General features: G+C 34.9%; 1 protein-coding gene across 6 annotated transcripts in view; it reads left to right on the top strand.

Annotated features, from left to right (window-relative positions):
* Positions 1-27,325, top strand: part of LOC108732850 — a 240,063-nt gene that overhangs the window by 201,096 nt on the left and 11,642 nt on the right. For 5 of the 6 annotated variants that reach the window (XM_018463836.2, XM_018463837.2, XM_018463841.2 and 2 more), the window contains one exon: positions 18,216-18,544. In XM_018463836.2, the coding sequence (XP_018319338.1) occupies positions 18,509-18,544 (36 nt within the window). In that variant the 5' untranslated portion in view covers positions 18,216-18,508. Of the gene's footprint in view, positions 1-1,466; positions 1,685-18,215; positions 18,545-27,325 lie in introns of all 6 variants that reach the window. The other variant, XM_018463838.2, reaches the window with a different exon arrangement.

Genomic DNA, 27,325 nt, shown 5'->3' with positions numbered 1-27,325 from the left:
AGGGATATCAAGGGCAGTATACAGAGCTAGTCATTTATATTGAGACAGTAAATTATCTTGATTGGGTCTCGTCATTTTGGGAAAAATTTTATGCAAATATTGTCTGCTGGTGGTCTTGAATGAGACCTTGACCCTGAACTTCCAGGTTATGTGCAGGTCAGATCATTTTTCACTAATAAGAATGCATATTTTTGACCTTAGCAATGGATCGTGCGGAAAATTTTGTAATTGGTGGTACTTTTAAAATTGGTTTGCTCTGATATTTTTAAATTTTAAAAAACGACTCTAATCTCGCCAAATAACCAACGATGTGTTCTGTATTTGAAATTTCTTTATTATAAAAGCGTAAAAGCGACGTTTCGACTGTCTATTTCAGTCATTTTCAAGCTCGAATTTCTATCATTGCTTGCATCTAATGTCGACTAGTATCACAATTGGTTTTAACACGGGTTTTCATATTAACAAACTTTGTCTTATTTGATAAATAGTAACAATATTATAGTGTTTACACTACCAAAAACTGACTGTGATAAATTTATTTATTGTTACTATTTATCAAATAAGACAGAGTTTGTTAATATGAAAACCCTTGTTAAAACCAGTTGTGATACTAGCTTGAAAATGACTGAAATAGACAGTCGAAACGTCGCTTTTACGCTTTTATAATAAAGAAATTTCAAATACAGAACACATCGTTGGTTATTTGGCGAGATTACAGTCATTTTTTACAATTTGAATTTTGAACACCAACAAAATTAGATTCAATTAATAATCTAATATTTTTAGTTTGTATTGATGTAAACAATCAAATGTCCGAAATATTTTGATTGAATATATATGGTAATTTGCAGCAAAGGTCTTGATCACCTCTCAATATTATAGCGAATCTCGAAGAATTAATTCCTTATTTCCTACCCCAAAACTGAAAATCATAACAATTAATAGTTATTATTCATACGTATTGTAATAACATTATTGCTGAAAGAAATACATATCAATAATAATAAAGAACGCAAAAAGTAAAAAAAGCCACACATCATAAAATACGTCACACAGAATTTCATCTTTTTGGACCCCTTCCTCCCCGTTCATTACGCTAAGTTACACTTTCAGCGACCATTCTGACAAATATTACATCACCTAAGCTACCCTTTTTCCCATCCTCATAAAACAATTTCTTGTAATTAAAAACAGCAACGAGAATGTCTTCCTACAGTGACGAAAAATTTTAAGAACTGAAGAAAGTGGTTAAAGGTAGTTGGTTTATCTATGTTGGGACGGTTTTTTTTGTCTCTTTTTTTTCTGACTCCAGCCATTTTTGATTCGTTTTAGAACTGTAAGAGTTTTTTTGGAACTATTTTTGCAATGGATATTTATTTAGTGAGGAATAATCAAATGCATTTTACATATTTAACTATTAAATAAAATTCTGTTCAAATCTAGCAATCGTATTTTGTTTATTTCAGAACAAGATAATAAATTCTGTTGTCTAAGAACTCTACCAGGAAGTGATACTAGGCTATTCAATATGAGACACCTAAGTTGCCAATTCACGCACAGGACCGGCTTCGGATTGTTAATTATTATAATTTTTTGCTTTTAACTACGCTGCGATTGTTGTTGCAGCTAGTTGACACCTTCAAAGCTCTGAACTTATTTCTGTAACACCCTGTATTTGATATAGGTAGGTATGTAGGTAGGTAGTCAATTATATTTTATTGACATTTAATGACATTAGAGAATCAACACACAGAAAATCGTTTAAAGCCCTGGTGTAATTTTCGTATCAACAAGCGTTACAGAAGATATATAATAATAACTAATTGTAAGATGGTTTCTTCAAATTCGCTATGCCCAGAGGAGCAGATTAGATTAAATCCACATCATTTCACAAATTTGTTGTTCTTACCCCTGATAATAATATAACATAACACGTTGATTACGTATCATCAACACTTGCAATGCTGTTGGTGCCGTAATGTTTTTAGCAGCATCCTGTGTGCATATACATATGTATACGTGATTAAAATGCAATTTAGCCACTCCTTTGCATTTGCGCCGCCATGGTCTTTTCTTTTCTTTCAGCGATAATCGCAATTGCATTCGCCATAAACAAGATCGCTCCACCTTCGGTCATTAGTAATCTAACGAGCGACGACCGCGGGATTAGATCTTTTCATATTTAATATAAGTACAAGAGTATTTTATAACAACAAACGCGATCTAATTGCTAATTTCAATTGGCTCGTTAGGCGAGACACCGATTGCCGCATTCTAAGAGACCGTAAACATTTGCATTTGTCAGTCAGGATATTCATTAATTCATCTGAATCAGCGAATGATTAACAACTACAATTATGTCTATAATACTATTCACCGGTGTTCTTCAACAATTTAGTGCTAATTATAAGCAAATAACGTTGCAATTTTATCATCGTATAAAATATTTAAAGTGACTTATTGCTTAATAGACTTTGTGAATATACCAAAAAAGAAGCCAAAAAATCGAAAGCTTTCGTATTAACAGATTTTTTTTGTTTCTGTGTTAGGGCCTATGATAGAAAAGGTCTCCCATTTTTAATTAAATTATTTTAACAATAAAGTAGTTTTTCTGAAATATTAATAAAATTATAGATCTTAGAAAAGATTGACGTACAGGGGTTTGTGCGTAATAGAACTATCTACAAATTGAAACTTGGTAAAGTATGAATTTAAATTCAATGCACTTGTGAATTAATTAATTAGTGCTAGAGTACTAGTGTACTAATTATTGGAAGAAATTTCGGGATCCTTAGCAATCTTAAGTGAATAAACAACATGAAAGACCTAGAATGTCTTTTATTATTTAAATTATTGTTGTAAAATGTTAACAGTATTTCCGTAAAATATTAACAAATCGACCATGTTTTACTCTTCTGCAGGCTCCATGAACTTGAAACTTTATAAGTATAATTGGGACATTCAAAATTGTCATAGTGCGAAATAACACTATCTCATTTACTTTCTTCTTTTAACTTAGTAACTAGTCTAGAGCAATTGCTGACAGAACGCCTACTTTTACTCACGATGGACGTTNTTTTACTCTTCTGCAGGCTCCATGAACTTGAAACTTTATAAGTATAATTGGGACATTCAAAATTGTCATAGTGCGAAATAACACTATCTCATTTACTTTCTTCTTTTAACTTAGTAACTAGTCTAGAGCAATTGCTGACAGAACGCCTACTTTTACTCACGATGGACGTTGTAGAGAATATCGTAAACATGGAAAAGAGATGCCAGGTACGAATTGCAGCGGTCACTAATAAAGAAAAAGGAATAACATTACACTGATTGATGTATAACAGAAAGAGATACAGACAAGCAGAATTTGAGCATGTTGTCAGCATCAGACTTTAAAGGAAGTTCAACATTCTCAAGAATTTAGGAAAAGTTAGATGCTTGTTTAAACATATAATTCCAACCAAGCAGTTATAAAGCCGACCCTGATCTTTTGCGTACCTAAACAACCTCTACCTCCTGCATCTCTTACTATTATTCGATTATCTCTTTTCACTTTGTACTACTCATGATGCATTTCCTAACTTAACAAGGGCGTTCAAACACAGCAAATGACTACAGTCTCAAATGGAAACAAGAAAGAAGATACGTTCATACTCGACTATAGTATATCAAGAGGGTAGACCAACTTTTATTCACCATTTCCTGGTCAACCACCCATACTAATGTAACCTAACCTAACATATTTGACAACCTAGTTACTTGTCATTCTAAAAACATTAGCCACTCAAACTGCCTTATTTTGACATGCATATATCATTATGGGCCTTGGAACATGTAATAGTAGCTTGCAAACGAAACCTTAGCTCCTGCCATTCTGTAGAGTCGATACATAGGAAACATTATTTATTGGACCCCGTATAATCAGTTTTAAAATTTCATTTGATTTATTTCCATACTTACCTACAACAACGTACAAAGTATAACATAATAAATACCTACAGCCACATCATAAAATACGCATTCAAGGAACAATTTTTAGTACCCTTGTGTAGGAAGCTGATTTTTTCTTTCCTTCGTTTGAAAACTGTTATTACCATTTATGCGTATTATTTACACACCCGCTTGCAATGAACCATTGCATTTTCTACATGTATGAATACTGTACATCGTGTCGCCTTTGTTAATGTTCATTTCAACATTCCACGGTATGAATTTATCTGTAAGTACATATATTTTTAGCGTCATTGTCGAGATATGAGTCAAGAGAACCGATTTGAATAATGCATCCGCTAATCATCCAATTTCCAACTGTTTATACACTGTATAGGAAATTGTTTTTATTTTTCGTCGCCTGATCGATCGTTGAAATCTCCAACTTATTACCGAGTTTTCTGCTTATGAGACCCGGTTTTGAAGCAAAATTTTGATGGAGCCGTATGCTCTCGACTAAAAAATATGTAGGGCTTAAATCTGAATCGGATTAGGCAATCTAAGTGCCCTATTAGGGATAAAAAAAGTAAATTTGATCTAATATAACTCCTCATATACTCCGATTGCGATCGGGCCACCCAGCAATCAGGAAGGATACCGTGTGTGATCCTGAATAAGTTGACTGCTAAGGGGCAGATTAGGGTGCTTTGTAAGGTTTTGATTAAAGTAACATATAAGAAGGGTAACTTATATGATGTTTATGAAAAGTGAATAACTTATTTGAGGCTGTGTAAATATTTTTGAAGCAAATTTAATTCTTTTATGTTATAAGAGGCTGCACCGACACCGTAGATGTTTCACGGCGCGTGGAGCGTGGATTGGCATTCCACGCGCCCATCGCCGCCATGAAATGAAGGCAAAGAAACCGCTAACACGCGCCTATCCGCTCCAGGCCGCATCGAACTCGCTACATGTAGCGTAGATTAATAATTGACTGCATTGTAAAGGTCATGTTACACGGCGGGTGAAGGTGGAGCGTGGATCGGCATTCCACGCGCCCGTCACCCCCATGGAACAATGGTAAAGAAACCGCTAGGATGCGCCTATCCGTTCCAAGTCGCACCGAACCAGCTACGACATGCGTAGATTAATAATTCACGCGTCTTGTAAAGGTCATGTTTCACGACGCGTGGAGGTGGAGCGTGAATCGGCATTCCACGCGCCCGTCGCCGCCATGGAACAATGGTAAAGAAACCGCTAGGACGCGCCTATCCGTTCCAAGTCGCACCGAACCAGCTACGGCAAGCGTAGATTAATAATTCACGCGTCTTGTAAAGGTCATGTTTCACGACGCGTGGAGGTGGAGCGTGGATCGAAATTCCACGCGTCCGTCGCCGCCATGGAACGATGGAAAATAAACCGCTAGGATGCGTCTATTTACTCCAAATCGCGCTGAACCTGTTACGTGGAGCATTGTTTGGCAATCCACGCACTGGGCCACAGGGGCTTAACATGGTCTTAATGGACTTCTTTTCATTTTATCAATTAACACTGTAATTACTATATTGACCTTAACAATTCATGGACTGTCAATTCCAGCACGCGGTATTCAATCATTTCGGTAATTGGTTCTTTAGCATTCCATTGTTTACATTTGATAAATTATCGATTACACGTCAAAGGAAGCATTATTTTGATTCATTTGTTATCAATTAATCTGGGAAATGATTACGAAATCCACGAGTTACTTTAACTGTTTCTAACTATTTCTATCAATGGTTCTTTGTAATTTTGTTGATGATATGTATGAACAACAACGACGTTAGGCACGTCAGTTGGGATGAAAGGAAAAGTGTAATCCGTAAGACTAATAAAAATTTCGTACTTAATCTTTCAACCAGTTTTATCGTGGCGAATTCTTGTGATATTCAATGCTGCCGCGGCATTTGAACTGAACGTCCGGAGATCTTGAGAACCGAGACCTACACACTTAAAAACACATTAAAGTCAATTGTGTGTTGCGCGTATTGTTGCTATTTTATCGGCGATCTTAAATCAAAGTGTCGCGGACATCGTGTCAGATTGTGTATATCAAACATGACTCTCGATTGCCTTCTTGGCGCTGAATAGTACAGGGTGTACCGAAAGTTTCGTGGGGTGCCGATAATTCAAAAACCAAAGGCTTAGTAAATGTGTAAAGCAATAAGTTATAGAATTTTTACTGACCACATTACGGTGAATTTAACATTCACTTTTACATTGCGACCGCTAATGTTGTTTTAAGAATAAGTTTAGCTATTTATAATGGAAATATTAAACCCCTATAGGATCACCTTGTTATTCCTATGTCATCAAGATCCTTTTCCTCATTAGTTAGCACAAACGTTATACCAAAAAGTATACATACATGGAGAGAAAAATTGGCATGCTCGTAACTATAAAGTGGGTATAGGAGACATGTATTGAGAAAATTCAATATTAGTTCAATAATAAACTATTAGAAAACATAAGAATTTTTACTGTGCTAGCATGGTAATTTTTCGATTATGAGTCAGAGGTACCCAGATTATGGAACAGCATGGTAATTTTTACAAGATTTTTCTCTCCGTTTACCTACGTGAAGTTAACATCATGGTACCTACGAAGGAAGACCTGTTTGAAAAGGTCAACTTCACCTTTAAAGTCACAATAAAGGTCAATGTCAAAGAAGTACGAAATAACCAGGGAGAAATAATGCAACTTTTACGTTTAATATTTTCAAAAATATAGCTTATCACATGACGCATTGGCAGAGATCATCTATTGCTATTGAAATTGGCATAGTCCACAATAAATTATCTGTGAGAATGGACCAAACTTCTTCTCACGTTGGTTAGTTTTACCCTTTTATTAGACAGCTAATCCGAAAAGTTGTATCATCAGAGGAGATAGTGCACCTATTTGGTTACAAACATATCAACATACTGCAGATATTGGCATATCATTATGCATATGTATATTTCTTTACACATCGTTGGGTTTACGAACTACCTGCCAATTCCGAGATTTAATACACACTGTATAAATGTCTGTCTGGCATCCGATTCCACCCATCGTCAGCTGTTGGCGTCTAAAGCTTACGAAACAGATCACTTTTATTGATCGGCATTGTTTCAGCGCCACCTTTTTCTTTTTTTTTTGTTTGCTATTTCATATCGTCTTTTTTTTTGTATTTCGCTTCTCGGAAAGGATTATCATCCTGTCTGGTGCGATATTACGCTCGAACGCTTTCCTGACATCTATTCTGTTTTCGCAACAACAATAATTTTAATAGAATCGTGTCGGGAATAATTCAACAATGCTTTTTCCTCGACGAGAATCCATTCATTACCCACGCAAGTCAGTTCTGTTTCAATGTCAATTACAAGTTTATCTCCCCTTAGAGAGCATTCCTGAAATTGTTACAACTCGATCGAATTGATATTTAGGTATATGAACACTCAATTTAAATATGTATACAGGGTGACCCAAAAACTTGTTCTCTATTTCAATGTAAGATAGTTTGTCTGATCCAAAAGTGATATCCCATTCGGAATCTGATATTCTGTTCAAAAATAGAAAAAACAAGGTTTTGTTTAAATGGCAGGCATGCGGAATATAGGTCCAAACGAAAAAAAATATGAGGAAAAGTTGTTCGATTGCCAAAATATGAGGCTATGCAAAACATCGCGGCGATATTCAAATGTTTTTTTTTCCGAATCAAATGGCCCAAAAAGTTCGTAATATGCGCATCTCGGCTAAACTGGAACATTAATCGAAAAATTTTTCAAATAAAACTTGTTTCCTATTTTATTACAAGATCGCCTACCCTATCCTAATTCAACTTCCTATACGGAGTTTCCAAAGAATCAAAAAACGTTNCCTTTTCCTCATTAGTTAGCACAAACGTTATACCAAAAAGTATACATACATGGAGAGAAAAATTGGCATGCTCGTAACTATAAAGTGGGTATAGGAGACATGTATTGAGAAAATTCAATATTAGTTCAATAATAAACTATTAGAAAACATAAGAATTTTTACTGTGCTAGCATGGTAATTTTTCGATTATGAGTCAGAGGTACCCAGATTATGGAACAGCATGGTAATTTTTACAAGATTTTTCTCTCCGTTTACCTACGTGAAGTTAACATCATGGTACCTACGAAGGAAGACCTGTTTGAAAAGGTCAACTTCACCTTTAAAGTCACAATAAAGGTCAATGTCAAAGAAGTACGAAATAACCAGGGAGAAATAATGCAACTTTTACGTTTAATATTTTCAAAAATATAGCTTATCACATGACGCATTGGCAGAGATCATCTATTGCTATTGAAATTGGCATAGTCCACAATAAATTATCTGTGAGAATGGACCAAACTTCTTCTCACGTTGGTTAGTTTTACCCTTTTATTAGACAGCTAATCCGAAAAGTTGTATCATCAGAGGAGATAGTGCACCTATTTGGTTACAAACATATCAACATACTGCAGATATTGGCATATCATTATGCATATGTATATTTCTTTACACATCGTTGGGTTTACGAACTACCTGCCAATTCCGAGATTTAATACACACTGTATAAATGTCTGTCTGGCATCCGATTCCACCCATCGTCAGCTGTTGGCGTCTAAAGCTTACGAAACAGATCACTTTTATTGATCGGCATTGTTTCAGCGCCACCTTTTTCTTTTTTTTTTGTTTGCTATTTCATATCGTCTTTTTTTTTGTATTTCGCTTCTCGGAAAGGATTATCATCCTGTCTGGTGCGATATTACGCTCGAACGCTTTCCTGACATCTATTCTGTTTTCGCAACAACAATAATTTTAATAGAATCGTGTCGGGAATAATTCAACAATGCTTTTTCCTCGACGAGAATCCATTCATTACCCACGCAAGTCAGTTCTGTTTCAATGTCAATTACAAGTTTATCTCCCCTTAGAGAGCATTCCTGAAATTGTTACAACTCGATCGAATTGATATTTAGGTATATGAACACTCAATTTAAATATGTATACAGGGTGACCCAAAAACTTGTTCTCTATTTCAATGTAAGATAGTTTGTCTGATCCAAAAGTGATATCCCATTCGGAATCTGATATTCTGTTCAAAAATAGAAAAAACAAGGTTTTGTTTAAATGGCAGGCATGCGGAATATAGGTCCAAACGAAAAAAAATATGAGGAAAAGTTGTTCGATTGCCAAAATATGAGGCTATGCAAAACATCGCGGCGATATTCAAATGTTTTTTTTTCCGAATCAAATGGCCCAAAAAGTTCGTAATATGCGCATCTCGGCTAAACTGGAACATTAATCGAAAAATTTTTCAAATAAAACTTGTTTCCTATTTTATTACAAGATCGCCTACCCTATCCTAATTCAACTTCCTATACGGAGTTTCCAAAGAATCAAAAAACGTTTTACGAAAAACGTTCAAAATGCCAAAATTAGGGCTATGTAAATAATCGCGTCGATATTTAAATGATTTTTAATTCTATTTTTTATTTTCGATTGGAATCATAATTAATAGGGTTCCTATCTAAACGAAACCTTATTTTTTTTTATTGTTGAACACTGTATAAGAAATTAAATTTGGATAAGACAGACGATCTTGTATTAAAATTAGGAACAAGTTTTATTTAAAAGAATTTTCGATTAAACTTGCATTTTGACTGCAATGAGTATTGTGTACTCTTTGGGCCACCCTGTATATAGTGTCACGCATATTAGAAAAGGAATTTGTATTGCTTTTATGGGTATCTATTTGTTTCAATTGTAGAGGAATTTATTTTTACGAAACTGAATTAACATAAATACCTGAATAAGCAATTTATTTATTTATTTATTTATACCAGACGCATTTACTCTGATGCCTTTCAAATGCAATTCAAAATAATCAGTTCTTGTTAAAAGTTAATGAAATTAACATATCCGGTCAAAGGACGTGGTTCAGTAAGTACTGTCGTCGCATAAAATTTTCTCATGTAATTTTGAAACACGTTTTTTTGTATAAAAACGAATGTCAGTGGAATACTGATTTTTGTTTTCTATTCAATTAGTTTTTCTTACTGATATTAGAAGGAAACATTAAAGTAATTTCAGAAAAAAAATTGTTGAATTCAGACTCGACTACAACCGTTTCTAACCTATTATTCTCAAAAGTATTTAGATCTGGGTTTCATTTACATAAGGGTTTTTGAGACCGGTGCCCAGGACCCCCACAAATTAGATGCTCCCGTAAAATAAGGTTAAATAGATTATATAGCAGTATTGGCAACTAGCAAGAAGGAGGTTGAGATAACTAATTTATGGTATTTAGGAAGTCGGATAACTCAGGATGAAAGAAGCAGTAGAGACATAAAAAAAAGGATACCTCACAATTGAGTCACTTTCAACAAAAATAAGTTACTTCTATGCTCGCGAGCGGTTAATTTAAAAACTCTTTAGCGTTTAGGGTATGTTTAATAAATAAAAACACAAATAAAACACTAAGATATAACAATAACTTGAATTTATGTACACGCAACAAAAACCATGAATGAAAAAAGAAATATACAACAGACGAAAACGTAAAAGTTGAAGAACACAAGAACACAACAAGACACAAAAATATATACAAAAACAATGAAAACAGACAGACAATTAACAATAAAAAAATGTTGTAGACTTACTCGAATGTTGACAGCAGAGTGGTTGGTTAGTATCGAAATTTAGGGGTTTATATACAGCTGAATTGTTAGTAAAAAGAGATAGAATATTCAAGAAGGAACAGTATGAACAGTAAAGTTGAAGGTACAGGTTTATAGCACTCAGAGCGAGCAATATAGAATTTTAGGAAAAGTAATTAAGGGAAAGTACAGCAATTAGTAAGGGGTGCATGCAAGTACAGGTGAAGATGAAATTCTAGGTAAAGGCTAACGATAGTAGAACAATAGAATCTNGTTATAGATGTAGAATGTTCTAGTTTTAGAAAAATGCTAAGATTAGATCAGTATAGGAAGGAGTGGAGGTGCGTGTTGAACCAGTCTTAGGATGGAAAAGTATGGTATGAAAATTAATAAAAATTAAACAAAAACGAATATAAAAAATTAATTTTAGCGCTGTTACCGCTACAACTCGAAAAAGATTGTTAAATGTATATGCCTGGAATGCGGCGCTGTGCGGGTGCGAAACATAGACGGTGAACGCGGTGGAAAAGAAATGGTTAGAAGCGTTTGAAATGTGGTGTTATAGGAGAATGATGAGGATATACCGCGGATAGAGAAGGTTAGAGATGAGTAGGTATTAGAAAGAATAGGAAAACAACGGTCGTTACGAAAGTCAGTAAGAAATAGGCGAAATAGAACACCTTCTCAAGCATGAAGGGCTACTTAGAGACATACAGTAGAAGCTCGATAACGTAATAACCTCTATAAATTCATTAAATTTTGTGTTCCCTTCCCTTCGGAGTCCAAAACCTCTATTACTTAAAATAAAAACTGTCTATAACTTACACCAATAATTTGGGCACCGCACCTCAGTAAGCAGTGAAAAGTGGTTTGAATCGGAAGAAAGTCTTCTATGTAAAAGAGGAAGAATTGCTGAAATTTCTAATTTAGAAAAATGCTTGTTTACATGATTTAGACACTACATAAATATGTAAAAACATTAGTGTTAGTGGACCTATACTAAAGGAAAAAGGTGAAGAGTTTGCTAAGTCACTGGAAATCAATAATTTTAAAGCTTAAACTTAAACCCTTAGTAAATAAAAAATTCAATAACTCAAATTATTTTACGTTTCCCTTGATCTTTATCTTATCGAGGTTCTACTGTATTAGAGGCAGAAACAGGAGTTAACAGGAGTAGAGGTAGACCTTCATTAGATTACTGTTCATAAAAAGTTACGAATGTGGGATGTTCTAGTTTTAGGGAATTGCGAAAATTAGCTAGGAGTAAGTGGAGTAATGTCGTCCTGTGTCCTAACCAGGAATGTTATGGACATGAAATTTTAGATGTGGATATGGATACATAACACCCGAAAAAGCCGGGTCTCCATGACACTTTTTCCGAGAAATACGTCGCAGATTAAGTTTAAATGAATAATCTGTTAGGTATTTTCTGTAAATTTTCAAAATCACCAAATTTACCTATTGTAACAAGGGCCCTCACTTTTGTGCGTTTATGCGCCCCTGATTGTTAAATCCTTAATAATAGGAAAATATTCGAAAGCATTTTTTTTATGTACACCATGTTTGCCTCCTCTGGTTTGTAGGGTTCCTCGCCGAATGCGTGCCCATAAGACTGTGATGACGCTGTTAAGTTAATTTCGATAATACAGGACTCAATAGCCAACATTAATTTGATTTTACACTTTTATTCATGAGTGTTTAAGTGGCTACAGGGTGTTCAACTCAATCCTGTTTTTTCGATGTTCGGAATCTGTAGTTGACCCACGTCCCGTCCTGTAATAACCCACCCGTTATAAAAATGTCTGTGGTAATTGAATTATTATGTGCCTAGGTTTGTGTGTAAAATATTACTTCTATTAACAATATGAGTATGCAATCGCGTAAAAACAAAGCGACTATCTCAATTGTTGTTATTACTTACGATTAGTCCTACTTGAGGTATGTATATGTATATTTATCAGTATAGTTCCTTTCCGACATAAATTTTCCACGTTATCCTTTCCAATAAGAAATTTTAATTAAACCGATATAACTATATCAAGTTTATGTATATGCACTATATATATATTACATATCGTAAGTATATCCACAGCATTCTAGATTATGCCACGTAATACGGCCTATAAATCTCAAATCTCGCACTAGCCGCTGTTATGGCAGTGAATTAAACAGCACGAGTACACGGATATAAGTATGCATTAGAATTTCGACATGTCCGAGATAGCGGGAATGAATTGTGAGCATTCCATCTACCATTTTATTTGCTAGAGACTACGACAAATGCATTGATTAACGTACTTGCAAGGACGATTGCTTTCGCATGAAATATTGTTCTTTTAAATGGTATTTAATAACGTAGCGTTAGGGAGTTTTTTCAAATCACGATTTAGTAATGAAAAATGAAACTACAATTTCAAAGATTTACTGCTTTTGAACCTGATTCAAAATACGCTCGTTATAAAAGCATAGGTATTGTATTATGAACTTCGGTTTCCATACCTCAAAATCTCAAAAGGGAAAAAGGATCATTTATAGGATCACCGTGTTGCCTATTCATCTGTCGAGACCCTTTTTCTCAGGAACTTGTGGAAGTATCAAATTGGAATTGATACCAAATTGGAATTAATATCAAATATTCAGATCTGCAATCCCTTGGAGCTGTGAAAAAATGGAACTTTTAGCATTTTGATAGACGGACAGGGAACAAAGTCAAAAAATCTACAAGGTAATTCCCATTAACCTATAATCGTGAAATTTGTTAAGAAGCAGAATCTTATTGCAGAAAATTCGTAAATTCCTAATTATAATATTGTATAGGGTTGTTCGGAAAGTCATTTCGTTTTTTTTTGTGGAAATGAAAGACAGTTTTCGTATAATAAACAAATACTTTATTAAATTATATATTGACCGTTCTGGTCCAACACCTTTTGCCATCTTTCTGGTAGTAGCATAATTCCACGCTCATAAAATTTTTGGTCTTTGCTGGCAAAAAACTGATCGAGGAGGTTTTTGACCTCCTCATTTGAGGTGAAGGTTTTACCGTCTAAAAAATTTTGGAGTGACCGGAACAAATAATAATCCGATGGTGCCAGGTCTGGAGAATATGGTGGGTGTAGCATTGTATCCCATTCAAGCTGTAAAAGCTTTTGGCGAGTGACCAAACTTGTGTGAGGTCTCGCGTTGTCTTGGTGAAACACTACACCTTTCCTGTTGATTAGTTCTGACCTTTTCTGTTGAAGTGCATCATTCAGTTTGTCCAGCTGATGACAGTAGACTTCCGAATTAATCGTTGTGTTATCCGGTAAAAGCTAAAAAAAAACGATTCCTTTAAAATCCCACCAAACAGACAGCATCACCTTTTTTTGGTGAATATCGGCTTTGGAAATGGTTTGAGCCGGTTCATCTTTTTTGCTCCATGACCTCTTGCGTTTGACGTTGTTGTATACAACCCATTTTTCGTCCCCAGTGATGATGCGCTTCAAAAACGGATCATTTTCGTGACGTTTGAGAAGCGAATCGCAGACGTCAATGCGGCGACACAGATTTCTCTCTGTGAGAACATGGGGAACCCATACATCGAGCTTCGAGGATAATCCCAGGCCTTTCAAGTGGTCATAAACTGTTGAATTTGATAAATTTAACCTCAATCCGATCTCACGTGTTGTTATTCGCCGGTTCACATCAACTAATGCCTTTATCGCGTCTTTATCAGCTTCAACCGGCCTTCCCGAACGTGGTGCATCTTCGACATCAAAATTGCCGGATCGAAATTTAGCGAACCAGTTCTGGCACTGGCGTACTGTCAACACACCTTCTCCATACACATCAGTCAATTTCTTTCTGGCTTGAACAGCATTTTTACCCTTTCTGTAGTAAAACAGTAAGATATGTCGAAAATGCTGCTTATCGCTCTCCATATTTAAAAGGGCACCAACCAAAAACTACTGCGTAGAATTAATTGGAATTTTTCACACACAAGCCTTGCTATATGAGCTCTCAAAGCATATAAAAATTATACGGCTTAAATGTGGAGTTGGGTGCAAAAGAATACAATTAAATCAACAACCCTATAATATCAAATATTCAGATCTGCAATCCCTTGGAGCTGTGAAAAAATGAAACTTTTAGCATTTTGATAGACGGACAGGGAACAAAGTCAAAAAATCTACAAGGTACTTCCTATTAACCTATAATCGTGAAATTTGTTAAGAAGCAGAATCTTATTGCACAAAATTCGTAAATTCCTAATTATAATATTCTAATTACACGTTTTGGTGATTGATTTTGGGGGAAACCTTGAAACACACTCGGAAAAGGCGAGAAAAATTTCCCAAACGGTTATCGTGGTGGACGAACTATTTACATATCTACAAGTTCGTACGGAATCCTCAGGGCAGGAGTCTGACTCGCCCTTTTTGTTATAAATATCCACGCAAACTATCCCAACGTTTTATATCATACGTTTTAGGTATTGACAGGTAGGTATTGTAAACGAATTATAGTTCACGCATCGGTTAATATGATAAACATGACCGTTGCTTTCTAAAAATCAGTTAAGTACAAGTTCGACTTGGACCCCAACGGTTCTGAAGCAAAGGTATGTTTGATATGGCATTTAATAAAAAAAATTGAAAAACATACATCTTGTTTTATACAACCGTTTATAGATCATTTTGAATTGTAATCAACTGCAAATCATCATCACTTGATGATCTGGAAAATACGGCGGCTGCGGTATTATTAGTATGTTGTTTTTGTTCAAAAATTCGCACACAAGCAACCATGTGTAAGCAGGGGCGTTATCATGCTGCAAAAGCCAATTTTTGTTCTTCCACAAATCCGGGCGTTTCTGGCAGATTGCTTAGCACAAATTTCGCATAATTTGCAGGTAATATTCCTTATTAGCCGTTCTACCCTATGACAAGAACTCATGATGCACCACGCTCCTACAATCGAAAAAAACTGTAAGCAAAACCTTCACGTTCGACCTAACTTGGCGTACTTTTTTTAGTCTTGGCTCGTGCGGTAGCTTCCATTGGGATGTTTGAGCTTTAGTTTCCACGTCATAACCATAAACCCATTATTTGTCACCAGGTATGACCCTCTGGAGTAAATTTGGGTCGTCTTAGACAGAGTTCGACAACTCCTTAGCAATGTTAATACAATGCTGTTTGTGGTCGAAATTGAGCAATTTTGGTACGAATTTCGCGGCGACCCGTCTTATGCCCAAATAATTGGTAAAAATCGAATGGCAGGAGCGAATCGATATGTTTATGTCCTCAGCAAATTCTCTAATGGTGATTCGACGATTGGCCAATACTATTTTCTTCTGTTCATCAATGTCTTCGTTAATCTTCGTCGTTCACATCTTCTCACCCTCTAAGAACATTTTGTACCACCGATAAACGTTGCTTCGGTCCAATGTAGCTTCATCATATGTAACAGTCAACATTCGAAAATCGAATGTACGTAACCCGCGGAAATTTAAAATTCGTGATACTTTTTTGAACAGACCCCGTATATATGGTTCGTATGTAATAGAATGGTAATGATTATGAATGCTATGCATCAAGGACTTAGATTAAGTTAGGATATAGGGGATCGACCACGGCAACCATTAAAACCAAATTTGGTTTCGACTAGTCACTAACTATATAATGATTTGCTGCTATCTATCTGTGATTGTAGCGTTGGTATCAGGTTTGTCATTTTATTTTATACAATTATCTCCTCTTCCATTACTAGATAGATAGATTGATAGATTTATTACAAACATTGTGTTTCATATATCTATAGAAGGTGCATTTACATTTACTCTATACCTAATACACATGAATTTTACAATATAAGCTTTTTTAACATTCTCTCTTTTCTGATATTTTCCGCCATAAGATTTTCCTCATCCTTTTGTTAGACCATCCTTACCTTCCATTTGAATTTTCCTTTTTTTGCACCATTTACTGTTATCATTGACATCTAAAAGTCCCAGTACCTTGTCGTTATATTCTCACTTCCCAATCAAAATGTTCCTGTTAAAAACTCTTCGATTTTCTCTTTGCTCTTTCGTCTTTCTTCGTACTTTAAGGCTCTGCCATTACTGTATTCTGAAATTACCTGACTACTAAAACGTCTCATTAAAGGATGGAAATATGTCTTATGAATTATGATAGAGCTTACACTCGAATCTGTTTTTTCAAACCGAATCAAATTTACCATCGGAACTTAGAAGGTAATATTTTTTTTTACCGGAATATCGAATCTGATGGAACAGTGTTTAGTTCAATGTTAAAACACTGATATCCTCATCAAAAAACTTTAGAAATCACGATCAGTTTAGCTCTAAATCTTGCAAATAAAAATTCTCTATGTATTAGGTATCTTATCTCGAAGAGTTGTGCGACTTGTATTTCAAAGCATACGTAAATAATTTGTTAGTTACTTTCATTTTAAAGTATAATAAATTACTATTCTAAATTTAGTTCCTTTTATTTTCATGCTTACGTACTTTTTAAGGAGTGAAAATACAGGATTAACGTTCTCGGTAAATCTTAATTGCGTTAAAAGCGACTTTTAAAAGTGTATTTATAGACGCTCAATTAATACTGCTTAGACCTAGAGAAAAGCGAACAATTTTTCCAATACGAAATACAGAAAAGTTTTATTTATAATCTGATCTTTAATTGAGCTGATTAAATCTCATTCACGAACTGCCTTAGAGGTATTAATACGTATATAACGAAAGCAAAAAATCTCAGCGAAGATAAACGTCTCATTATTTCTAATTCTTCTCCTTTTTTACCCGATACGTAAGCATTTTCGTTCTTAAAAATGCTACTACGAGCTCATTATAATTTTTCACCCTATTCGCTTGTTTTAGCAGGACGAATCAGAAAGCTGCGTATTGAAACGTGAGGGTGGCTCGGCCAATGAGATGACGAAATAGGGCGGACGTCATGCGCATTCATTACTCCATCCCGGTCATTAGAATAACATAATCATTCATTATTTAAATCAATCTTCTAAATTTGATCAATCAGTTGTAATTCTGAAAAGAAGTCGATAATATCTCGAGTGAATGACATGAAAGTGATTCATGTGTTACGTATTGGCGAAAAAGGACGTAAAAACTAGTTATAGCTTTCTACAAATTGACTTCAGTGATTTTCACGATCTAAGTTATTTGGATTTCCTGATTTAGTTTAATAATTTAGTGAGTATATCCTTAAGAGTAAGTACTAGACACCACAGGTACATGACACTTATATTGTACAAGGGGTTACAACGTGAATTTCTGCCACCCGGGGTCTAGTTTAAATTTGCCGCCCTTCCTATTTTCATTATTGTGTAAGATCTTTTATTTTATGACATTATGACCCCCTTACCCTACGCCACTGAGGGCTCATGTAATTACATAGTTTCACTTAGTATAAAAGACTCTAAAGGTTTTTCAGAAAATTCTTGGCCAGTTGGTTTTATTAATAATTTTACAGTAGTAGTTAACCTGCGCATTAGGAACAGTTTCCCTGGGATACACGTGCATAAAAAATTTAATTTTATCCTTCATATTTTACAATGAATTTTTCTTTGTTTCAGGGAGAAGATCACCTAAATGGTTAGGTATTATTACTTTGTCAGATTGTTCGCCCGAGCGAAGCTGATATTAAAGATTGTCAAATACGAAAGACTTCTCCTAGACTTGGACTGAGCTTAAGACGATCAAAAGAAAGAACGAAACAAAAAAATAATAAAAAACGGAAGAGAAAAATCGAGACGATGTGCTGGCCTACGTAACCGGAACAGCGAAATTCCGTAAACGAGGGCCATTGAAGGGGCAGCGTCATTGGCCTGACCCCTCCAACCCATTTCCTACGCCTGCACTGGCTACTATGCGAATAGCACATCTTCTACGCATACACGTCGCGGTAAGTCACATTACATTTTCTGCAGTAGTGTTGCAACAGATCTTTGCTTCCACTTCCGCAATTACAGAAGTTCCGCATACTTTTTCACATCCGCTTTTGCATCTGGTTCCGCATTTTTATAATGGAAGCTTACCGGAATTTAACAAAGTCTTATTTCCCGTCTTTCTGAAAATCAATATATCGGAATCGTAAAAATTTGTTACCTTTATCTGCTGGCTGAACTTGACCATTTTATAGACTACCGAATCACGTTTTCAAAAAGGGTAAGAAGGTCCGATTTGTCAAAGTGATAAATTTTCTTCAATAAGAGAAAAATTATTGAGAAAAGGTGATTTCTTTCGTGTCCATTTTTAAAATATAAATCCACTACTATTGCATTGAAATCTTGGGAAAATAATCCTTTTCTGTAGTCGTTAATCCCAATCGAAGAAGTAGGTGAGCAACAATTAATTTGTTAATAAAAATTTTTATGAATTTCGTAATTGCTACCAAATGCTAATTATTGATCCATTATCATCTGTCCTCACAGAAAATATGTAGGAATACACTTGCTACATATTTTCAGTGGTATGATGGAGTACACTTCATCACATCTGTTCGGATGGGGTTAGTCTTGTAAGGGCTCCTATCAGGCAATATACGAGGGTGGATTGATAAGTTTCCGGCCTAACCAAGAGATGACGCCACTAGGCCTACCTTGAGGTGACATTCTATAGTACCATCCTTGGATAGCTTGTAGCTATAGTTTCAGCCCGATCTCCTTGCTAGTGTAGGTTTGACAGCACGCTGAACAAGACGCCTCTGTGGTTTTCGTAAAAATGGAAAAGCAGGAAAATCGTGCTGTCATCAAATACTTTTATTTGAAGGGGTTAACGCCGAAGGAAATTAAAAAAGAGATGGACTCAACACTGGGGACATCCTCCCCGTCATATTCAACCGTTAAGCAGTGGGTTTCCGAGTTTAAAAAGGGTCGTGTGAGCACCTCTGATGGGCCTCGCTCAGGACGCCCCGTTGAGGTCACAACTCCAGATATGATCGAAAAAATTCATCAAATAGTGCTGGGAGACCGCAGATTGAAAGTGCGTGAGATAGCTGAGACCTGTAAGATGTCATATGAACGTGTGCAACATATTTTGCACCAACATTTGCATATGGAAAAGCTCTGTGCAAGATGGGTGCCGCGTTTGCTAACAGTCGACCAAAAATTGATTCGAAAAAACATTTCTACCGCAAATTTGTCATTGTATAAGCGTAATCCAAGCGAATTTTTGCGTCGATTCGTAACCGTTGACGAAACGTGGGTCCACCACTACACTCCTGAAACCAAAGAACAGTCTAAACAGTGGATTGGACCAGGGGAACCAACTCCAAAGAAGGCAAAAACAATTTTTTCGGCGAACAAGGTTATGGCTACTGTTTTTTGGGATGCAAGAGGTATTATATACATTGATTACCTTGCAAAGGGTAATACTATCACTGGTCAATACTACGCAGACTTATTGCAACGTTTGAGCCACGAGGTGAAAATTAAACGACCTCATCTGGCGAAGAAAAAAATCTTGTTTCATCACGATAACGCACCAGCGCACACGTCAATCGTTGCGACGGCTAAAATCAACGATCTAAAGTTTGAATTGATGCCGCACCCTCCTTACTCTCCAGACCTAGCCCCGAGTGACTATTTTCTGTTCCCTAATCTCAAAAAATGGCTTGGCGGTAAGAGATTTGCGGACAATGAAGAAGTAATCGAAGCTGTAAATGGTTATTTTGAGGAGCTTGACGAATCAGTCTATAGAGATGGCATTAATAGACTGGAACACCGCTATGAGAAATGTATCAGCCTTGGAGGAGATTATGTTGAGAAATAAAAAAAAAAAATTTTTAAAAACCTTGTTTTTCTTGGTCAGGCCGGAAACTTATCAATCCACCCTCGTACTGCTGCTAACTATTAGTAGTGCAGAATAAAGCGACGCCACCAAAACTAATTAGCAGTTCTATTTGTTATTGATATTAAGACGTTTAATTTGCTTTTGAATTTTGTATTGCACTTACATCTACTGTACACTTTTATTTACAATATGTATTATGTACTTCGAACTCGTTTGTTTGAAACTACCTTAACCTCTTTTGGAAAACCTGTAAACAGTCTTTGAATTATGTGAATTGTGTCTTAATTATATGAAGATTGATGATTCCTGACAGGTTGGATGGTTCGTGATAGGTTCAATCTTTAAATTGTGTTATCCAGTATCCAGTAGGTATGATGTCGGTACTTTTTGCGTAAACTTACTTCACTTTTTTAATTTATTTTCTTCGCATAAACACTTGCCTTTATTCACTAAGAATTTGAAGTAACTTACGTCAACTAAAACCTTCTGAAGTACCGACTTCCCGATTACTGTCACAGTTAAACGTCTCCACAGTATTTTCCGGATTTTATGCTGCATCCGGCTCGAAGGACCATATGGTCGGAAGAGTCCTCGATGGACCTGCACATCACGATACATGACTTTATGACAGCCTTCTTGCAAAAAAAAGCAGTCATTAAAAGAGAGGGAGAATTTTGAGTGAAACAAATCATTAACATTATATTTTTTGATAATTTAACATAATTTTAGGCTATAGTTTCTTTGTAAATTCTATTTTCAAAAATATTTATATTTAACAGTATAAAAAGATTATGAAACGGAGGTCGTACGTTCCCTATCGCTGTCTCTAGTCGAAGTCGGCGTGCGGTGCAATTGTTGTTTTTTGTTACTGTCGGAAAAAAATGAGAAAAGAGGGCGTTGGATGTAACGGCTGTCGGTGAAATTAACGTGTGAATCCCACGACGCGACGGACGGTCTACAGACGCGACCGTATCGTGTGCAATAATTAAGACGAACGCTATCTAAGTCACCATCTGCCGTTTCGCGGACGTCCTAAAAGACTAACGATAAGACTCAATTCAACCGCGCCCGCAAACACAATATAAATCATTCGTTCCATGTGTCTTTCTGTCTCTTATTATTACTAGCGGAGATTTGCGACTCGAAGCGTATAATAGAGATCTTACTTTGAATTACGATCTTTTAATTAGACGGCGAAAAAATAATTACAGGACCTTCGCGCACTTGAGACATGCGAAAGCTTCTAGGTAAGAACTGGGTGCGTTCGGCTTTTTAAAGATACAGAGATATTGTAACCGATTATTATGACAACTACATTACTCGCAACAATAATCATTCGTTTTTTATTAACTTGGTAATCCGTTAATCGCTATTGTTACAGTTATTATTCATCGGGGTCAATTTATGTACAGGGCGATGGTCGAACATGTTGAATATAGATTGCCCTACCCTCAGCTCAAAAATTTTAAGAATTAACCGGTTTTTAGTACACCTATTTAATTTTCTACATTTGGTTAAGTATAGAATATTATTTAAGAAAACCTTGCAGGCAGCAGTTGCTCATTTTTTAAATATGGGAGTTTTTCTAGGTTGATAGTGGTGTTTGCACTATATCACCAGCTGCGAAGATTAAGTATGATTCATATTTTTCTGTTTGAAGTGATGGAGATATAGTTTTTCTATCTTTATGTTATAGTTTCTTCAGTTCAGAAACAAATAATTCTTCTGTATGCTTCCTTATTTGCCTTTGTCACCCGTTTCAATAGAAAAAATGACACTGATGCCAAAATAGTTTGTTTACCGTGAAAGATCAGAGCCAAAATAAGGTTGCAAATAATTTTATATCAAAATATTTACAACCCTATTTTGTTTCTGATCTTTAACACATTGCAATCAGAAAAAGAAATGGAATCCATAGTTTCTTTAGCTTTGGTTTCATCTAATAAGTGAAGTTTTTCGAATAGTTTTCTAAGAATTTGGATTATATGCATTTATTAACACACCACAATATCTTATAGTTTTCAGTTTGAGTAGAGCTAGAGTATATCAATTCCATATTGTTTTAAAGCTGTTCGTAATTCATAGAATTTCGTAGTTCCTTGCTAAAGGTACGATAAGTGGTGATTCGGCAGGTGTGCTGATATCGATTTGGAACTTCAAAGTTCCATGGACCATGACATTGAACCCGGAAAATAATATCGATCCAATATTTAAGATTATCCATTTTTTATATTTAAATTTAAATATTTTTCTCAAAAAGATATTTAAATGCAAGATTGAAATTGCTATTTTTTATTTTGTATTTGCATTTTAGATGCAAGTATTTTAAATAAATCACGACAAATTTCCAAATTAACAATTTTTTATTGTTTAAATTGCATTTAATGTTGTATCAATTTTCAAAAAAGCTGCTAATATTCCTTAAATTTATTTCATTGCTTACATAAAGACAGTACAGTAGGTAAATGCGGTGCTCCTTTGGTGGCTATTTTTCTTTTGAGTGTTTGATCATCTGAAACGTGATATCTTTCTACTACAATATTTATTAACTTCTGTGTATCATGCTTTCGTAATCTTTTACATTTTACTGCATTTCATCTAGCGGCTGTAAGTACGACAACGGAATACACACAATAAAAATGAAGAAGTTGTAGTTTGACCCTCACAAACATTAATCAGTTTGTCATTTCTAAGCGATACAATCATATTATGTAAGTTACGAGTTATATAGTCATCCTCAAATTAGAAAATGGTAGCTTTTTATGGACGATCTGTGCTTTTATATGTATGTAAGATTATCTTTAATATCTTATCTGAGTTTGTAACTTCATAATTCAATTAAAAACTAAAAATAAAATGTAGGAAAGTTAGAAGAAGAAGGAGAAGATATTCATCTGTTTATTGATTGATTAAATCCTACATATGATAAGACATTTTAAAGACAAAATAACGATGATTCTATCGAGTAAAATAAAATAACAATAGTTTAAAATAAAAGGATTTTATTTAATGACAATATTCTACTTAACCATAAAGAGAGTCATGTAAGTTAGGATAGAAAAAGTGGTGTAGTCAAATCACTTTTAACAAAATAAAATACTTCTGATGCGCTCATGTACGAACGAATAAAGGTCGATTCACACTTTACATTCCGTTTCCATTCCGTGAACGTTCCGTACAATTTGATAGGAATGTAACTTGAATGTAACAATTCCTTTCCGTTACATAAGTAGGCTACAGAACCACAATGTAATGCGAAATTAATTGATGGTTTGGAGAAAATTTAATGATTTCCGCTATTATTAGGGATAAACAAGACCATTTGCAAAAAAAAAACGGAAAATACGTCTTTGGATTCACAACATATTTAAAGAAAGAAATATTGGTAAATGTATTTATTCATTTATTACACATGAAAACACGTATGATCTTGTAGCTAATTTTATGGTTGATTCTGTTGGGTTTTCCACTAAATACTACCCTCACCAACTTCTCAAACTTACTAAAATATCAAACAACCTTGTAACTTTTTGTTGATAAACTTTTGCCTAGACCGTTAAAACCGTTAAAACAATCTAATAATTACTATAAATGGTAAAACAGTTGATGAAAGCGATTATAACAAGAAGTGCAGCATTGGTCAGTCAAATTCTGCAAAATAAGAAATCATCACCATTGTATTGGCTAGACCCTTTAGGTATTTTTTGACTGTATTTGGACTGGATTTTACAGATTTAGTACTTAAAATGAACTCATATGGAACTCTTTCGTTCAAACTATCCTTGGGCTTCTATGATACCACCATCAACCACTTTACGTCAACAATAAGTTTCATTTGATTGTATATGGAATGGAAGGTAGACGGTATTTACCGATAAGAGACTTGGTGTATTTGTATTCCAAAAGGCAAAAGTGTGAAATGGAATTTGAAGTTAAAATAGATCGTAAAGTCATCTTTAGATGATATTTATTTGTGTTGTAAATAAAGCATTTTCATGTTTTGTTGTTAACATTGCAAAGTGGAAATTTTTATTTGTAAGATTCTAATAAGAGTCAGTTTAGTGCACGTCGGTGTAAGTACGTCGTTCCGACGACGGAGACGTTGTTTGAAGTCTCTGACAAAAAACAATTTATTGCGCCAAAGTACACGAATCCAAAGGATTCGATACTTCGTACGAGTGCATCAAGTGTGCGCGGTGACATCCACATTTACACTGAACATCAATTGCACCCAGCGATCATTGTCTTTAATAATAATAATAATAATAATGGGCACAGGGTTACGTATTTATCAGAAAATTGAGCTATCTAGAATTAAAAAAAAAAAATGTATGAAGGTTTTCTTGATCACTGAAATGACGCGTATAATTAAGAAAAAAATTAAATTAATTAATTCATAAGTAAGTGAAAGCAACAAACAATTTACAGGCAGTGAAAGAGATGGCTACAAAGAAAAATACTCGAGTTAGAACAGATTTAGAGCTAATAGAAGAAGTTACAGAAGTTCGATTGTATAAATACTCAAGACCCAAATTTGCGAACGTTTCCTTCGATTTTATCGATTTAATGAAATGTAATTGGCACTGCTTAGATATAATAAATACCGCGGAATTGCCCAAGGGACCCAGTTAATGCACGCTGTCGTCCATCACGGTAAGCAAATTTTGGCCGTTGTTGTTTGGTCTATTCAACAAGAGCAAAACGTACAAGACGTATAATATGTATGTGGCATTCGCTGGTGGTTTAATAATAGAGCCGTGCGCCTTTTGTTTTTCGCTGCGAAGAACTTAATATCAGCCGTGCTGAAGAAGAAAACAAACAGTAGTCGCGAAACAGTAAGCACACGCATGTGGCATGTACACACGCGCGCGTCCAGACAGTATTACGGCATAGTTACTTATTGTCTTTATCCAGTGACGGACTTGGAAGGATATTATCAATTAATAAACGGAAAAAATTCATATTCGAAAATTTTCGAAACGACTAATTGTGTACAACCCAAAATTAATTATGTTCGGTGGGTTATTTTTGAAAAATAAAAAAATAGTTGCGCTGCCTCACAATATTTTACAAAAAAAAGATGATACACAAATATTTTTTTTTAATAGGCCGTTTTGGGTTAGGTTAGGTGACTTTATCGTAATTATCTAAAAAATATTCTCAATTCCCTATCAGCTTGGAGTTGTGAGAGATGTTACATTTATTTATTTTTAGTAATTTTTATATAAGGAGCAAAAACAGGATTTAAGAGTTAGACCTACATTAGATTACTGTTCACAAATAGTTAAGGATGCGGAATGTTCTAGTTTTAGGGAATTGCGAAGATCGATTTAGGATCGTCATGATAGAAAAGAGTGGAGGTGCGTGTCCAACCAGTGTTAGGACTGACGACCTTATGATGATAATGAATTTTTTTTTTGACTGATATGCATATGATGACAAGGTCACTTTGAGGAACATTAACGCACTTGTTGCTATTTCTTCGGCTGAATACATAGAATTACTTTCCTTTATACCCTCCACAACCCCAAAATGATAGGGAATGGTAGATGTTTTTTTTTAGGTAATTTCCCAAATCTCGTACGAATTTAGTTCGAAAATAGCGGAATTAAATTAATTATGGATAATAATGCATCATTTCTTTCATTTGTAATGAATTTTGCGAAGCGGCACGTTAGAGGACTACAATATTAGTACATTGGAGCACAAGATTTTTCATTTTTTTAGCCAAAAATATAGGTAGGTACTTCAATAACATGCTCTCAATCATTATTTCTAGTCAATGACCCTTGAAGAATCTCATCTAGAATTTTATCTTTCTTAATCCGAAACCTAACATGGAAGACAGTTTTAAAATATATATAAAAAATTTTCAGATACATTCTCCTATAACTTTTGACGGAAAGTTGCTTATAAAGAATGGAAAATTTTCAGATGCTTCCTCCCATAACTCTTGACGGAAAGTTAGTTATAAAGAATAGACAATTTTCAGATACTCTTTGTCATAACTGTTGACGTAATGGTAGTTTCAAAGAATAAAAAATTTTCAGATACTTTCATAACTTTTGACGGAAAATTACTTATGGAGAATAAAAAATTTTGAAATACTTTCTCTCATAAATTTTGACGGAAAGTTAATTATAAAGAATGGAAAATTTTCAGATACTTTCTCTCATAACTTTTGACGGAAATTTAGTTATAAAGAATAAAAAATTTTGGGATTCTTTCTCCCACAAATTTTGACGGAAAGTTAGTTATAAAGAAAGGAAAATTTTCAAATACTTTCTCCAATAATAAACTCTATCTTTTGTTAATAAATTTCGACTACGCCGCTGTGGTCTCAATTCCAATTCTCGCCCATTCAACGTGCCCATGTAACTGAGCTTGTTATTGTGCTGCAAATGCTGTTACCATTTTTATAATTAGCAAACAGGGTTGCATGGTGGTCCTCGCCTATAAAGTTTATGTTAACACCTGTGCCCTTACGAATACGATTCCAATGGGCAGAGGTATAACCGTTAAAAAAAAAAAACTAACCCACCATAAACACTGAACGCGTTTTATAAATCGACATATTGAAACACCAAAGCTTAGTGTATATATTTCACCAAAATCTACATTCATACACATAGGTAATTGTACGCAGGGGCGGCCTTAGCTATTGTGAAGCTCCGGGCAGGTAGTTCTTTGCGACGCCCTCGACTCTGTGGAATTAGTTTTAATGATGATACTTGATGAGAAACGCAAATCTGTTAATAAATAAAATTATAATTTTCAAATTGCTTATTGGAAATTAACACAAAGGTTTTAAAGTTTAAAAGGATTTAAAAATGATGCTTGAGGCTTGTTTTAAGACGAATAATTTCAAATAAACATTAGTATTATTAGTACT

This window comes from Agrilus planipennis, unplaced genomic scaffold, assembly GCF_000699045.2.
Source record: "Agrilus planipennis isolate EAB-ADULT unplaced genomic scaffold, Apla_2.0 scaffold68, whole genome shotgun sequence".
NCBI lineage: Eukaryota > Metazoa > Arthropoda > Insecta > Coleoptera > Buprestidae > Agrilus > Agrilus planipennis.
This window is presented reverse-complemented; position numbering and strand designations above follow the sequence as displayed.